This window comes from Ambystoma mexicanum, chromosome 2q (assembly GCF_040938575.1).
Source record: "Ambystoma mexicanum isolate Mex_15411 chromosome 2q, UKY_AmexF1_1, whole genome shotgun sequence".
Lineage (NCBI taxonomy): Eukaryota > Metazoa > Chordata > Amphibia > Caudata > Ambystomatidae > Ambystoma > Ambystoma mexicanum.
The window spans coordinates 1,298,144,574-1,298,162,219 of NC_090924.1; the positions used below are offsets into that span (position 1 = coordinate 1,298,144,574).

Below are 17,646 nucleotides of genomic sequence, written 5' to 3' on the forward strand. Positions count from 1 at the left end.
CGAAGGTAGGAAGCTTTCTAGCCTTATCGCATAGTGCAGTGCAGAACTCGGCTTCAATCTATCCGTTTCCTTTTTGAATAAAAATTAATTCTGGCTTTCACACACAAGGTTAACATTGATCACTCATGTGAGGACGACATAGGTATCTACACTTCCTTTCTTTTCAATTACAATATTTCCTTCTTCAACAATGCAATATAATAAGTGTATCTCTACTCTTCAGGCGGTCGTATGGAACCGGGACTACTGATGAATCATTGATGAACCTGCAGCAAATCCCCGATGACCATGACAGATCAGGGTTTTATTCCCCAGAGGGTTTCCCCGTGGGACCTGGGCATTCCTACACTGTTACTCAGCGGCGAGAGTCCAGTTCTCGCAGGGGGGGTTCTTGCAACACACTATGGATACCAGAGTGATCAAGGTTAGTCACTCAGTGGTTATCTTTCTGTTACTACTAAACATGTATTGCCATTAATAACACCCACTTCCACTCCCCGAGGACCCCCCCTCCAGGTGATCCTCCCGCAATGGTCCACCCTAGGAACTGGATCAAATAGCGATGGCTGTGTCCTAGCCACCTGGATGACAGCTCCCCGGGTACTAGTATATGAGATCCCTTCCGGTTTCTCACAGAGAACAAGGGAGTGCTTGAGGGAGGAGGGGAAAGAGCCAGTGGCGAAGGAGTGATTGCAGAAATCAGCGAGTGCAGGGGCAAGAGAGCCAATGTTGTCCTAGAAAGTTCTGGACGAACAGGGGTGAACCTGTTTGGAAGAAGCCTTAATAGAGCGGGCAACTTTGGTAACTTCTTCAGGTGTGACAGGGGTAAAGGAGGAGAAGGCGGAAGGAAGAGGGGGAGTGGTCAAAGGAGGCAAGTGGGTGTGGGATGGGTTAGGTGGGTGCGTAACAAGGGTGCTCAGGATGTCCTAAGTTTTGGTGGCAAAGTGTGTGCCAGTGCATTGCAGAGGGCCTGGGAAGGAAGAGGAGAGGACGAGACTGTGGAAGGGTTGGCTAGCTCCCTGCAGATTTTGAAACGTTCAGCCGTGTTATTGGATGCACCTGATACCCATGCCTGAATGTGGGCCCTTTTCTGACCATGGATGGCGAGTCTGTATTGCCTTTGGGGCAGGCGACATGCCAGTTTGTCAGAGCGTGAACCTGAGGTTTGCCACTTCTGTTCTGCTGCTCTGCACTTTTGTTTCAGGGCTGCACGTTTGGAGTCATACCAGGTGTTACCTATAGAGGCAGGTTTCAGGCAGATCTTCATGACTGGGGCACGATGTCAAGGATATTGGTGATTGCTGAGTGAAGATTGCTGTGAGCAGAGTCTTTGGTGAAGTCTGAGGAAGGGTGGAAAGGAGGATGAAGGTAGAGGCAAAGGCAGCGGCTGACACTCATTTCATCGGGTGATTGTTCAAGAACAAGGTTGGCAGGGCTTTTATGGGTGGGTAGGAGGGCCAAAGGGACCCAGGTGGGAGGAGAGGAGAGCATGGTCTGACCAGGAGAGAGGAGTGACCAGAGGAGGAGCGAGCGAGAGGTTGCAGTGGATAATGGCATCCAGGGTGTGTCTGACCTAGTGGGTTGGACCATAGGGGTGGGGGGGTGGAGAGGGAGAGAGAGGCGCACAGGTCAATGAACAGAATGGATGCTGAGTCAAAGGCGTCCAATTGGATGTTGAAGTCACCCATGAGGAGGAGCCTGGAAGTAGATGAAAGTAAGGAGGAGCTGAAATCAGCCCATTCAGAGAGGAACAGAGTGGTAGCGCCTGCAGGCCGGTAGATGGTAGCAATGGTCAGAGTGGATGAGGGAGAGATGACCCACTTGCAGACCAGGCTCTTGAAGAAGTATCGAATTGGGTGGGTACAAGGGAAGAAGTAACCCACTCAGGATAGATTAAGGCGACCCCACCGCCAGCACAATGAGGGTGAGGCTTGGAAATGATCTTGAAGCCGACAGGGAGGAGGGAGTCAAAAGTAGTGACTGAGCTGGCATTGAACCAAGTCTCGGTGAGGGTGAGAAAGTCTAGGTCAGTGTCTTCAAGAAGGAAGCAGATGTCAGCAGAGTATTTGTTGGCAGAGCGAGCTTTATGAGTTACCAGGTGGAGGCGGTCTCTGACTTTGAAGATTTTCTGAGGAGGAGCACAGGTGTGTGGTACTCTGCTCAAGGGAGGAGGGACAGTGAGGGTGGTGAGGGGAGATGCAATAAAAGGAAGACAGTTAATGAGGGAAGGCAGTATCCAGTCAAAGAGTATGAGTTTGGGTTGAGGACCTTGAACCAGGATAGTGCCAGCGTGGTAGACGCAGCGTGAGGATGAGAAGCCAGCTAAGATGACTTTCCACTTGGTCCCACTGTTAATGGGAGAGGAAGTGAAAGGGGAGAGAGTAGAGATGAGATGGAGTGCAAAGATCTGGAGAGGGGACAGAAAAGAGGATATACGTGAAGACCTCTCTGAAGGTTGTGCTGATATAAGTGTCTGCGATGGGAAGGCCAGTGTTTGCACGTAAGATGTCTTTTTTGTGCATTTTCATTCCGGACTTAGTGAGATAGGGGGATAGGAGCAAGAGTAACAATTAGAGAAGATAGGAGAGAAGGTGAGTGCCATTATGGTGATGGAGGGAATGTTGAGAGGAGAGGGGTGACTGCACTACACAGTTCTCACAGGCGGCGTAGTAGTAGCAAAGAACACAATGCAATGAAGTTAGAGTGCAGGATGTAAATGAACACAGCTAAAATTGATCTTCAATTAAAGGCCACAAATACAGTAAATCAGGGTGCAGGAATCGATCTTCAATGAATGGCCACAATGAAGTTAATCAAGGTGCAGGATGTAAATACACACAGCTAAAATCTATCTTCATTGAAAGGCCACAAATGCAGTAAATCAGGGTGCAGGAATCGATCTTCAATGAATGGCCACAATGCAGTAAATCAAGGTGCAGCATGTAAATACACACAGCTAAAATCGATCTTCATTGAAAGGCCACAATGCAGTAAATCAAGGTGCAGGATGTAAATACACACGCTAAAATCGATCTTCATTGAAAGGCCACAAATGGAGTAAATCAGGGTGCAGGATGTAAATACACACAGATAAAATACGATCTTCAATGAAAGGCTACAAATGTAGTGCGATTAGGTGCAAGATGTAAATCCACACAGCTAAAAACGATGTTGTGCAGAGGGCACACCAGAGAGAGAAGAGAAAGGAGAAGAGGATAAGCAAAGTTAGATGTACAAAGATTTAGATCCGGCTGCTGGGGGAGGAGGCAAAAGAATAGTTCAACCATCACTCACTGGAGGCTCAAAAGTTTGAAGGGCTGTGAATGCCTGTGTTCATGGGAGAGCAGGATGTACCCCACAGTATGCAGCATAGTTTGGAGTGGTGGAAAATGTGTGGGGGCCCACCCAGCAATCCTCGGCCCAGACAGGAGCTGACCTGATTGGGCCTTATGGAGAAAGCAAGGTCCAATCAGTGATGACGAGACATGGGAGGTCGGGCACTTCAGCAACTGAAATTAGAGGTCATCCATGTTTAAAGAGAGGCCAACAACGAGATTTCAAGGCAGCAGGCTTTGAATTCTAAAGCAGAGTGCGCAAATACATACACCAGTCCTCCATATGGCGCTGCACTGAGAGGGTTCACACGATTTCAAAATATGTTCGAATTTAGTGCACATTTTTTTTCATTATTCTTTGATGATTTCCAGTGAGCGCACAGCGCTCCGATAATGCTGAGGTGCTGGCAATGCCCCTCAAGCACTTCATGCTTACCTGAAGGCAGGCTGGTGGTGTATTCCTTTGAGCCTTGTGGATGATGGTTGAGGGCAGGTCTTCTTCCTCGGGATGCCGCAAGGTAATCTTAATATTCAGTTCCTTGGCCCTTTTTAGATTCCTCTGATTATTATCACCAGTTTCAAAGCACTTTTGCAAAGTACCACTTGGGTAGAAAATGTGACCTCTTGGATAATAACAGTTCACATTGATATCATATACTGGGTCTGGAATAGGGGTTGTTCTAATGGTTTCTCTGGTTTTCACTTCATCATATCCATTCTCTATTTTGTTCCTTTTTATTTTTAGTAAACCCACATATGGACTCTCCCTCTTCATAAGGTATTATTCTCCACACTCTTTTATATCCCCCTTTAGGGTTTTCTGCTTCTCCCGTCCTCACTTTTCTGCATTTATAGTTCATCAAGTTGGTTTCCCAAAGTTCAATATTTATACTAGGACAAGTTTCCCCAACTGTGTAATAATTCCCATTTAGCTGCTCGTTCTCTCCGTTACCTGCTGTAAGAAAGAAAGTATCTGCCTTTCTCTTGCCACATGAGAAGGGTCTCAGGCCAGGTTTTCTTGGGGAATCATTGCTGATTCATCTCAAAAACCTGGTGTGATGTTTTGTACAGGGGAGAAAAAATATTATCGAATCCCAGTGGTGATTCAGGGAAAGACTATCTGGGCTCAATTAGATACAGGAAGCAAAGGATCTGCAGTAAAAACTGCCATTCTTGCTAAAGATTGGGAAACCATAGAGCAAAGGAATGTAGGTTGTGTTCACAAACAGGCTACAGGACATCCCTTAACTAAATTTAATGTTACCATTTTAGGGAACGCAACATCGTTATTAGCGACAGTGACCTGACCTTCCCACTCCAATGATTTTGGGTAGTGATGTTCCCCATTTTGAAGAATGGATTCTTCGGGTGGCTCAGTCGAAATTGAAAACAGTTAATCACCTTGATGAAAAGAAGAATAAGATGTGCTATTCTTATTCTCCCCAAAATTCTTGGGTGCAAACAAATAAATTGTCAGAGGGTACAGTGTGGAATTGGTAAACACAGGATCCCGCACTGAATTTAGACAAGACCGATGGTTTAGAGGTAGGCAAAGAACGTGGAATAAGAGGCCAGGTCTTTAGGGGAAGGGTATGTGATGAATCCTGTGGAATCCTCCCAGAATCCTTGCCTAAAGTATCCTACCAGGTGGCCAGGGAAAGGCAGATGGTTCCTGATCCTAACCCTGAGGGTTGTATTAGCCAGGTGGATCACCTGGGAGGAGAAGGCCACCAATTTAATAGAGTGACTCTGTTAGGGGAGACGTGGAGTGTGAGACTTCCATGATACCAGAATACCTAATGGTGTGCTGCCAGAGTCAGGTGCCAATTACCAAAAGCACCCAAGGTGTTAGTAGTAAAAACCCTTATGGTCAACATGAGAACAGAATATATCATGATCAGAATCGCAATACCATTACTCCTGATATATGCATTTCCCCTTTTTTATGAACTCTGAAATCAAGCCTCAATCAAAAATTACTTTAAGGCCTGTTTCTAAAAATAACTTCCATAAAATAAAATAAGTTTGATAAGGTTGAAATTAGGACCTTTAAAATAAAAAAGAAGCCCAAACATTAGAGACTTTAGGTCCCATAATTCCCTAGGTAGTGGGATGAGGAAGAGGGGCCTGGAGGCACAGAACTGCAATAAGAAGTCGAATGTTCCTAATGTCCCACACCTGAGTAGGACTTTGATAATTTAAAGCCCCTTCTGGTGCAGGTCATTAGAAATCATGGTGGAAGTCGAGGCAGCAGTAGTTGGAGAAGCAGTGAGCAGCCGTGAATGCAGCAAGAGTAGAGAAATGAAGACGCCGGGACCGCTGCTGTTTGTACAGAAGGTTCTGGTGCCGAGAGGGTCATAAGATTGAGAAGCTCAAACTTCAGAGATCGCGCAACAGGAAGCGTTGAGGGGCCAGGCTACCCTGAAAAAGAAAGAGATTCCCATTCCCTGTTCTCACGTCCGGTGGCTGGTGTGCATCGGAGAGCGCGAGGAGTGAATCAGGCTCCTTTCGTGAGAGACGAGGGACTCAGAAACTTAACAGGAGCTGTCAAAGGCTCCAACCGCAAAGACTGAAGCGGTTACAGCAGCAGCAACAGCAGGTACACTGGATGTGCAGGGAGAAGCAGGTGAGTTGGCATATGAGAGATGACCCCGGAGCACTTGGTGAGACACTGCTGGCTGCATGCAATTTTTTCAATGCCGTACTAATGAACAAAAGCATATTTGCTCGTATCCATATGCAAAGAGGATATGAAGAGGGAGAGGCTTATAACTATCATTGCCAAAGCCAAGAAGGGGCAAGATTAAAACTAACTGTATCCCACATTGCCAAAGCCAAGAAAAGGCAACATTAAAACCTAACTGTAACTCTCATTAGCAAAGCCAATAGAAGTTAATATTGAACTGTCATTGCCAGAGCCAAGAGGGTGCAATATTGAAACCTAGCTATACCCAACATGTCAAAGCCAAGAGGGGGCAATGTCGAAGACCATTAACAATAAACCATGGCTAAATCAAAGAAAGATTGTTACAGAGAAAAGGGGAACCAGTTTACATAAAGAGAGAAGCTTGTATAAGAAATCTTATCAGCAGTTACCTGGTGTGATAGCGGAAACGCAAAGGTAGACATCCTTGTGGAAAGTATAAAGGAGGAGAGGAAAGTAACGTGGCAAATAAATACATGGAATAAACAACATCACAGAGTGTTGTATTCTTATGGAAGAAGTTGTGAATCTTAAAGTTGCAGAAAGTGAAAGACGTTGGTAATGTTTGACAATAACCTCAGCACAGAGTACTTGTAGTAGGGGTTGGAGTTTTTATCCTGGCAGGCCTGTGTACCAGGAAATGGCTTGTTAGTGGTAGTCCTGGCAGGTTAGTGAACCTGGAAGAAGACATTGAAGTACTGCATTGTGCTGACAGGTTGTGGCAGAAAGGCCACTAAAGTTGTTTGGTGAACTGTGGTAAAACCATCCAGATGAAAACATTGTTGTGTTTATAAAGTTCTATTGAAATGTTCATTGGAAATATGAAACAAGGACTTTTTGTTTGAGAAGCTGGAGTTTGTGGAAACCTATTTTGCAGAGTGATGAACTTTGTTTAATCCTAATATAATCCAATTGTCAAGTGAAACAGAACTTGGATGTTGAAAGGAACTTTGGGTTATCCTTGAAGTGGAATGTAACCATTAAAAATAACTTTTGCTAACTGAAACTTTTATTTAAAAAATCCTTTTTGTTGTATGTACAAGTGTGAGGGACAGATACCTTTTGATGTTTTCCTTTAGTTTTTGTTTTATAGGCAGGGAAATCCTTGTTAGGTTACGGAAAGCTAGGCGTTTACCTCACCTTTTATATTTTAATAAAATGGCTACTTGTGAAAAACCTTTACCTAGTTATCCGCCTTTCATTTCTGACCCCTCACATCCTGCAAGAGCACATCACAGCAGATCTTGCTTGGCCTTAAGGAATGCTAAAAGGCAAGGACCCATCTACTTCAGAAATCTATCCATGGCCATGTCCAAAACAATGCTACTTACCTATGACATTCCAAAGGAGGCATACATGAAACAGCCTCCAGCGAAGACAGAAAAGACAGGAGGCCTCAATGAGTAATTAGTACTTTTGTACCCATCTTAGGGGGAGGTGTTTAAAAAAAACAAATGGGAATAACAAAACACTTTTAGAGGGCTTGTGAGCCATCTGTCTCCCTGGTAAGGACTCACCTCAGTGTATGGACTATGACTAAGAAGACAGCGAGGAGGTAATAGAGTGATCTGGCTTTTGATGGCAATGCCTGGCAATGATACAGCAATACCTAGGGAAGGTTCAATTGTGGAAGCTTGCAACCCCCCGACAGGGAGGGGCTAGAAGAAGAAATTACTAAGGAAGTGGTCGAAGCTGTAATTAATTGATTGCCTAAGAACAAAACGCCGGGCAAGATGGGTTTCCAGCGAGTTTCTATCAAAGGTTCTGCAAACAACTGGGCCCAAGGTTGGCCCGCCTCTTTAAAAAGGTGGCGGTGCTCAGCAAACCCTAATAAAGACCCAATACTTTGTGGGTCTTATCACTCCATAGCACTGCTAAAACCTAGACGTAAAAATCTATACAGGATCCTAGCAACTAGATTGTCACCTTTTCTGCCAGACCTTGTGGGCACAAACCAAGCGTGATTTATAAGGAGTCAACACACATGGGATAGCACAAATAAGCTAGCCCACTTGATAGAGAAAGTGGAGAGCCGTCGTGTTCCGGCAGCAATAATCTTGCTTGACGCTGAAAAGGCCTTCGACCGGGTTGAATGGCTATTTCTATTTGAGACAATGAAACAAATGGGGATAGGCCCTAAATTCATAAGCATGGTTAAGGCCAATTATAGCACTCCCACAATGCAGCTCTCAATCAACTCCCACCTATCATAAAAAGTACATATTTCAAGAGGGACAAGACAGGGCTGACCCCTGTCCCCACTTCTTTACGCGTTGTATTTAGAAACCGCTTCTGACATCTATTAGACATAATCCAGCCATAAAAGGGATACGGTTTGTGGAGGAGGCCCACAAGGTAGCAGCTTTTTCGCCGACGACATGATGATGACCCTGACAGACCCAGAGACTTCTATAACAGCTTTGCTCATAGAGCTCTACAACATGGAGAAGGTCACAGGACTAAAGATAAATATGACCAAATCCAAGCTGTTGAACTTGGGGCCCACAGAAAATCAGCTAATGGCAATGGCCGCCACTTTCCCCGTTTAATTTAGCTTGGGGCAAGATCAGTTACCTGGGAGTGAACTTAACCAATTCCATCTCCGGGCTACATGGGGCAAACTATCCAGAACTGCTCTCTAAGATCAAAGCAGACCCAAGCAGATGGACCCCATGTGCATATCCTGGCTGGGTAGGATAGCTATAATAAAAATGACTATACTTCCCAGACTACTATACCACTTCCAGGCACTTCCTGTTGAAGTTCCAAAATCATTTTTCAAGACAGTTGACAAACTGGCATCACAATTCATATGGCAAAATAAACACCCTAGAATAGCTTTAGAAACCATGATGGCTCCTAGAGTGAAGGGTGGACTGGGGTTGCCGAATTTTGCCAAATATTATGAAGCTGCCCAACTGCAGGTCCTACGCGAATGGTTCTGGAACGATAGGTTTAAGCCGGGGGCTAGGATGGAACAGGCGGTAGCAGGGGTTCATGTGGAGAGTCTGTTATGATATGATATGGCATTTTTAACGCACTGATACACAAGTGTTTTACCTTTTATGGTTAAAAAGACAAGACAGGCCGCGGAATGCAGGATTAAGTCAGATATTACTTGTAGTCTGCGCCCTCTGGGACTGTCTTCTCAGTCAAGGTCACCCAACGACAATTCCATCTCCGTTTTCCCCTTTTTTTGGTAACCCACAGTTTTCTCTGGGGATGAACCCAAGCTCATTTGCGAGATGGCGTGAAATGTGGTGTAGAATGGTGGGAGATATGATGGTGGATGACGAAGCCAGGTCATTCGAGAATTTTAAACAACAACTAGGGCTAACAGAAAAAGACAGACTGGAGTATTATCAGTTGAGGCACTGGTTGAAACAACCCGACATAAAGAAGGCAGCGCTAAGGGGTCTGACCGCATTCGAGAAGTTCATCACAACACATGCAGGGGTAAAACAGCTGGTGTCAAAGCTATATACGACACTACAAGGGGAGGGTCCGGACCTCACCCGGACATATATGAAGCGTTGCCAAAAGGTAGTTGGGGGAAGACTTACCTGTAAAACACTGTTAGACCCTTTGGGAGCAAATACCGAAACTAACTCGACCCATTCAAACCAGGGAAGCATGGCACAAGGTGATGATACAGTGGCACTACACTCCCGAAAGATTGCACTAAATTTACACAGGGGTAACACAAGAATGCTGGAGAGGCTGCTCAGGGAGAGGGAATTGGAGACATGTATGGTGGGACTGCCCGATACTGGAGGGTTTTGGGAAGAAATAAAGGGCCATGTACAACAAATGGTAAGCGGCCCGCCAACCTACTCCCCCAAGAAATGTATGTGCTGTATCTCCAACCCTGTGGGATTGTTTTGTACTTGTTGAAAATGCCAATACAAACATAAAAACACATTATTATTTTTTTAAAGTAAGTTTATAACCTAAATCAGGGACAGTTAGAACTTTATATTAGTGGTCATGGAGAGTTCCCAGTCTCACTGTCCCACAACCAGGGCAGAGGGCGGGCCGGCGACCGCCCGGGGCGCCATAGCTCCCCAGGGCACCAACTCGGGGGGAGCCTTTCAAGGGCTACCCCGAGCTGGTGTGGTGGGAGAAGTGTCCTATTGAAATTAAAGGCGATCGCGGGAGAATTTAACAACAATAGGGGGCTGGCACCCTATTGAGATAATTACCTCCCCACTGGATGTGGGAGTGGAGAGATAATCATCTTAATAGGGTGCCACAGCACCCTATTGTTAAATGCACCCGCTCCCAGTGAGCGCATTGAATTTAAAAAGGAAGCCTTCTCCCACCACCGAAAAGAAACATTTGGCAACCCCCCCATTGACCAAGGCGCGCGGTGAGTCGGGGGCAGGGGGATACCAATATATTTTTTCTGCCCGGGGCGCTGCCGCCACTATGGCCGGCACTGCCCACAACCCCTTATTTATTCTATCTACAATCATGTTTCTTTAAAGTTAGATCCACACTATATTTATGCAAGTACCTCACTCGGGGACTGGGCAGGGGGTACCCAGAGAAGTGCGTGCCTCTCTATAGTAACACCTGCCTTGTATTGTAGGTCACGACAGTCCACGCCCGATGCCTATGAAGTATGGCTTCTCACTATTGGTAGTTGTGTCCAAAGTGCTCTTTAGAACCTCGGAGATCCAGTTTTTTGTCCGATTCAAACACACACTTACACCCTGCTGTCTATACAGGCGGATCCGGTTTCAGGTAGTGACAGAGACATGAATATAAGCAAGACATTTTGACGCAAACACATATTTCAACAGCTTTTAAGGCAGGGAAGACCACTATTAGGCTCCATTTTAAATGCAAGTGTCATTTTTAAATATTCTAGAGCCTGCGTTTTTTTAATAAATGAATCACGATCGAATCTATGCAAATGCACTCTCACAGAGGTCCCCTATCCGTGCGATTTAAATGCATCCAAATGCAAGTCTGCACCAGCAATTATAACACGTTGATACAGCAGATATGTTGCCATTAGAATCCATGGACAAAGATATTTTTTTTGCAAAATGCCTACCAGACAAAGCAAAGGCGAACCTAAGATACTTTGAGCATTTAGTTATGTAACAATACGCATCAGTTATGAATGCCAGGATATCCAGCACACCTGTTATGTTATTCCCAGGTGTATCTTGTTTCGGGTGAACTGCTACTGCTGTGCAATGGCAATCAGGATTTCCCTTTTGCCTCCCCTACTTTCATAGGAAGAAAATATATAAGAAGTATGCCACCCCCCCCCCCCCCCCTCAAAACAACTGTTCTCCACCAGGGGAGTTGCTAGGTCTGGAAAAGACCAGGGGCTAAGCTGCTGTCGGAACTGTTGGGACTCAGGGCTAGCTAGTCTTTTGGCTGTAGCTCCTGAGATTCTATCCGGGGCTACAACCAAAAGATCAGGGACTATAGCCCCCTTAGCCCCCCCTAGCAACGCCTCTGTATCTCCACTAACGATCCTGGGAACAAGACCGTCAGCTCAGTATACGCCTGTATAAACCGGCTTAGGAGGCGAGGGAATGCCCAAACACACATGTCAATGTTTACCTCTTGTGGGACGGCTTCCTTGGCTGGCGCTGTAAAATGCCGATTTATGAATCGCAGGCCACTTAGAGGCAGCTGGACGATGCGCGAGAAGAAAGACTCGTGCAGTAGTGGCTCCATCTGGAAAGGACGCGCTGGGCAGTCGGCCACTTTTGGTGGTGCGTTCAGGCCGAGGAAACCTGGTGACCTAAATACCGCAGCCAGCCTTCATCTGTGCTTTTGGTAAAGTCGATAAGCCGGCTTCGGCCGAGCAAGGGTGGGGCCGGCGGGGCGGCACGGCCTCTGAATTCTTGCACACGCTTCTTTTCCAATCCGCCAGCGACACGCCAGGGGATCAAGTGCTCTGTGTGTGTGTGTGTGTGTGGAGTGTGCTGCGCAGTCAGTGAGTTAAATGTCAGGACAGCCCAGGTTGCAGTTTACGGGCTGTCATGTTGAGTGTTCCTGGCAGAGATGTGACAACAAACCTTGAAAATAGAAAAACTGAGATGTCAAAAAAAAGAACACAGTGATTGCAACTTTGTATCGGCATCTCCAATGTATTTCCATTCCCTCTAGGTTAGCGTAAATAGTCCTGTGACTGCACACATGTGCAGTGTTTAGTTACTAGATCTTCCTCTATTCAGGCAAAAGCAGGACTTAGTTTTCATTAAAACTCCATAAACAAGGCACGTGAGATAACATGATTTGCCCGGGATCGCATACTTTAGTTAAGTGGTGAAGCCACTTCACCGCATATATTCTCGAGTCCAGTTAGTGTGAGTATGTGTTAATGTTTGGCTTTCGAGAAGAACAGCATATGTTTAAATTTAAGACTTAAAGCCACATAGGAAAATATACTGTGATAAGATCGCCTGCTTATTGGTTCACATAAGCATCCTGCTTATTTGTATATAGTGTGAAAGAAATGTTAAACTGTATAAATGCAAACGTTTCTGGGTGGGAAAGGAACACACATCACCAGAATGACAGAGCTGATCTGCGTGTTGGACACACGCAGGATTGCTATGGCCTGGATGGCAAAGGAGGGTCCCAGTCACTGCTTAATTTGTGGGGGTGGTTGCCGGTGCCCAACACCGGGACTCTTCTTTTGGGCACCGGAACTCATGCGGGGCCAGCGCATGTGCAATTGCTTTGTTTGTTCTTCCACTTCGCTTTGCTTCGATTATAAATCATTGGGATTTGTCATTCTGATCTCGATCTCTCTCATGCTTGCAGGTTGCAGGCCATGGCTGGCTGGGAGTGGGGGGGGGGCAGCAATAGCAATGAACAACAAACTGCTACAAACAACAGCCAATGAAAATTACCATTCTGTTGTTACTATGCAGTATTTGATACATTCTGTATAGTAACACAGAATGTGCAGTTGTCATTGGCTGTTCTTCTGAGCCAGTGAAATTACAATGGTGACGTGTTGTTGTTGCCACAGGAGGCAGTGCAGCGCCACCTCCATTACACGAGTTACTGTGAAATGAAGGTGCGAGGCGTGGCGTCATTGGTCCTGACTTGTGAGAGAGAGAACCTGCCCTGCTGCACTGCGTGGTGCGGCCTAGTTGCTTCCTGGGGCCCCCTCTGCCTGCTTTTTCATTTGGGTGAGTGCACCCGGGCCCCCCCCCACCCTGAGGCCCAACAGGAGACCAAGTCCCAGCCGGCAAAGCAGGTAAGTCACTTATTGTTGCGTGCGGTCCATCCACGCCCGGGCTTCTGTCTGTATGACCTGTGTGCAGTGTGCTTCTGACTGCAGTCAGTGCCAGGCCCAGGCCGATTTCTGAGACCAGGGGCTGCCGGCTGCCGCAGACTGAGTGGGATGACTCTGCCGTGGGCGGCTGGGCCCGTGGATTGTGCCCAAAAGTATGTCTTTGGAAACCTGACCTTCCGTGGGGCCGGTGGCCGGGGCCCTGGCCCACAGAAGGTAGGTTTTAAAAGAGCTAACTTATTTTGAGTGGTGGCTGTGGCCCATCACTTCGAAAGTGATGGGCCCTAGCCGTCCAAATATTTGTTTTTTCTTTTAAAATCTTACCTTCCGCGGGGCCGCTGTGCTGCGCACCTATTCTTGTCATCATCAGGCTCAGCATGGCCGTGGCGGTGGTGGCCCCACGGAAGGTAGCCTAAGTGATTGAGGCAAGGCAGGGCAAAACCCAGGACCGGGCGGGGCACGGGAGGCAACGTGGTCCCACTAGTGTCTGTCACAAAAGGAATGAATTGTCGTTTGCACCTTTGTCACTTTTTCATTGGTGCCGAGCCCGACTCGAGACAACTGTGTGCCCCAGTCCGACCCTGGATAGCATTCATCTAAACAAAACATGAACTGTGAATTTTTGCCTGGGTGTTTCCGTTCTTCCTTTTAATGTTATCGGCCTCATTAGTTCACAAACAAGCTTCAGCGAGGGGACCCGAAACGGTGCACGTATTGGGCTGAAACCAAACCAGCTGCACTTCGCGAGAAAAGCCCATGCAAAGACAAACTTCTGAAATGCCATTTCAGGCTTAAAGATACACACATGGAAACTAGACGGGGATAAACATGGTGCACGTGCCCACTAATCTGTCGTCATAAATAAAAGCACTAGTTGAGTATTCGTGTATAATTCTCAACTGTCTTTTGTTGTCATTTATTTTACATAATTCCAGTGCATGTTTTCTATCCTGATGTGTGGTTTATACACCACATGTGGCCCCTTAACCTGGGTACAATACGCTCCGAGTATGTGCTCCGAATGAGAGCACATGCAATCCTCAGATAGGGATCCTCAGATAGGGAGGTGGGTGTCTGTTACACCCCACAGTTTAGTGAAGTATGTCAAGAACATGTCAGTGGGAAGGAGATATCCGAATATGCATTCTCCTCTGGCTCCTGAATATTGGGTGATAAAACATACTTAGTTTTTTAATCTGTGTTAAGGTGGAAAGAGGCCCTAAAGCAGAAGTAGAACAGGCATTTGATTTCACAGCAATGTCTTGCAGAAATGACTTTTTCCAAGTTATACAACACCATGCTCATGCTTGAAGGAAGGGTGAAGGGGGGTGCATTTATGAGATGTGATGACTTATAAGGGTTTGAGAGTAATTGATTACACAAAACACCTGGATGAAGAACGGGCTGAGGAGAGGGTGCTCTTCCTGGAGGTAACCGATTAACAATACTTGGTGTACTTTAACAGACTGTCAGATGGGGCAGAAGGGGTAGTGACAACTACAGTGCAACAGTGACTGAAACAGAATGCTTTTTTATTTATTTGAATTTTTAAAGCGCTCACACAGCCCGGGGGCATCAAGGCCCAGTTACAGGAGGAGCATGTCTTAGTTGTGTATTTACTACTAGCTTGTGTCAGCAGTTGCTGCAGTGCCAAACATGTGGCATGGAGCAGCAGGAGTGTGATGGGCTGGTGGTGGGCCGATCTAGGTAGGTCTAGCACTGAACTGGTGCAGCCGGCGCACCCACGCTAAGGTTGGCGCAGCGCCCAGGCTGAGGACGGTGCCGCGCCCGGCATTATGGGGCCAATATTTTATGGGCACTGGCACTTATCTTTTTACAAATTAAGCACTGGTCCCAGTGTCCAGGCGTGGTGGAGTGATTGTACAGATGGGCGAGGCCAGACTCTTCTGTATGGTACAGAGCTGTATACAGAGGTTTCAAAGAAATTAGTGATAATGTGGCTGCTTGGAATTCCTTGACACAGGCAATGTTTGTGTCCTGGAATGATGTGCCCTCGTAGAAGACCAAACTGGGTCTGCAAACAGATGTGAAACTGCATCCACCGATGGGCCCCTGGGATGTAGGGGCCCACCGCTTGGCGTGGATTACTGAGATCCCGGCTGGGCTGGCACAAGCAGGTGTTATTGTAGTTTATTTTTGTTGTTTGTTTGGCTTGGCTGTGGTTCTGCTTTCCTCTATGATTATGAGTTTGTGCTCTAGTAATCTTTGTTTTGTTCTATTCTCATTGCATATCACGGATATATATATTGTGATTATACGAATATAATCACACTCAAGCCACTTGTATGTTTGTTGTAATATTATGGAAATATAAAATACAGTTAAAAAGTAGATGTACAAACGTTTCTTTGTGTGTGTGTCAAATAAGAACATATAATGAAAATGAGAGACTGTTTAGCTTTTTTCCCTTGAAATAAGATACATAATTAGAAACGTAACTGAAGCTTTATTTGGGCTTTCTGAAACAAAATATAAAATGGCGCAGTTCCTATCATCATACCAACCATTAACAAAGTGGTGCAAAGTGTTTTAATCCCCCAGTGGACGCTGCGACAAATCCAGGGAATTCGTCCCTTCACCCCAATGGGGAGCCACCGCTTTTGGGACTAGGGAGTGGGCCTGGTACGCCAAACCATCCGTCGGGTACAGGGCAAGTGGGAGCCCACTGGGGATGACCCTGCTCTTTGGGGACAAGGAATCCCCAAATAAAGGTTTCACTACTCCTTCCTTTTCCCCAGAATTCATTGGTTACATAGGGGTGGAACAAGTCAATAATGCACAACCCCCTTTAAGACTGGATGACTTGGTTTCTGACCCCTTTGACTGTCAGGGGAAATAAGGAAGCATGGACTGGAGTAAGAAGAGACAGCCAGCTGGCGAGAAACGCCAGCTAAGGTGACCGCGTAGTAGAGGCAGTCTAACCCTCACTGGAAGAGTGAGGATGGGGAGACATGGCAAAAGCGTGGTCGGCTTACAACTGTAGAAGGCCGCCCAACGCTAAAGCTAGCTGGGAGGTGAGGAACCCAGAAACTCTGGTCCCGCTCAAGCAAAGCAGTGGAGAGACCAGCAATGAGTAGCAGGGTGGTGGCCTCGCAAAGCAACGCAACAACCAAATGCAGTGCATCAAGAACAGGAGGAACCGCTGAGAAAAGCAGGGTCGGCATTGCAGGACCACAGCCGGCCGAGACACGGAAGTCAAAGAGGAGTTCCGACACTACCTACCCCATGCAATGCGGGTGGAGGGCGGTGAGGCCACCACAGCGCCCCAGTGAGGCTAAAAAGTCCAATATCCCACGAGGGGGTGAAGCAATCGGTATAAGAGCGGCTGAGAATACAAATATCCAGGGTTGAAACATTTGATTTAATAGAGGCTCTGAAAGCCTTAAGTATACAAGGGGTTGAGAATATAAATATCCCATTCAGGGATGAAACACTTGACATACGAAAGTCCATGAGAGGCGCAAACCCAGGAAGGGGTGTAAAAAACAGACACAGAAAGGTTTACGAGCGATACAAGCCTGCAATTCGCTGAGACACCATCTACCCTACAGAGGGTTGCAGATAGACACATTAGGAAGGCTGGGAAAGCCACAGGCCCAGGCAGGACTGAGCATCCAAATACCCTGCAGCACTCATAGACAGATCTGATGAATATTACTTTTGTTTTGAACTTTAAAGACTGACACAAAGCGAAAAACGACATTGGGGAACTCCTGATTGGGGGGTCATACAACCAGCAACTACTAATACACTTCAAGGGAGAAATCACCCCTATTATCCTTGACATGTAAGTTATGTTTCCTTGTATAGTGGTAGGATAGATGTTAGGTTAGATAGGTTTGGGCTGAGGACAGTTTTCTTTGTATGACATCTGACAAGCACCTAGTTGCTGTTTTTTAGAATAGGGGGTCAGATAAAAATGAACTTGATATGGTTGGAAACATCATGTTAAATAATGCTGGAAACTGTATAATATGGAACCCTACCAATCTAATTAAAGGCAATCAAATAGCTGAAGCTGTACTTTCAGAGTTTATTAACATGCATCAAGAAGTATCGGACACTAGAGTGGAAATAATGCTAGAGGACTTTGAAGATGTAACAGCTGCAATAAAACAAGTAACTGCGCATACACGCAAATATACCATTACTAGTGAAAGATGGAATAGGAATCATGAGAATAAACCCAAATTTGATAATGAAATCCACAATGCAAAAAAGTTATTACGGAAAACTATAAGTACAATTATTAATAGCAAGCAGGATGACACACATGAGAAAATTAAAATTGTCAAAAAGGAACATAGGAAATG

The 17,646-nt window shown here is 46.1% G+C and overlaps 1 protein-coding gene across 2 annotated transcripts in view; it reads right to left on the bottom strand.

Annotated features, from left to right (window-relative positions):
* ATP2C1 (ATPase secretory pathway Ca2+ transporting 1) overlaps positions 1-11,853 on the bottom strand; it is a 1,883,161-nt gene extending 1,871,308 nt beyond the window's left edge. The window contains exon 1 of one of the 2 annotated variants that reach the window (XM_069648728.1): positions 11,623-11,853. In XM_069648728.1, the coding sequence (XP_069504829.1) occupies positions 11,623-11,739 (117 nt within the window). In that variant the 5' untranslated portion in view covers positions 11,740-11,853. The remainder of the gene's footprint in view (positions 1-11,622) is intronic. The other variant, XM_069648731.1, reaches the window with a different exon arrangement.
* Between the last annotated feature and the right edge of the window lie 5,793 nt (positions 11,854-17,646).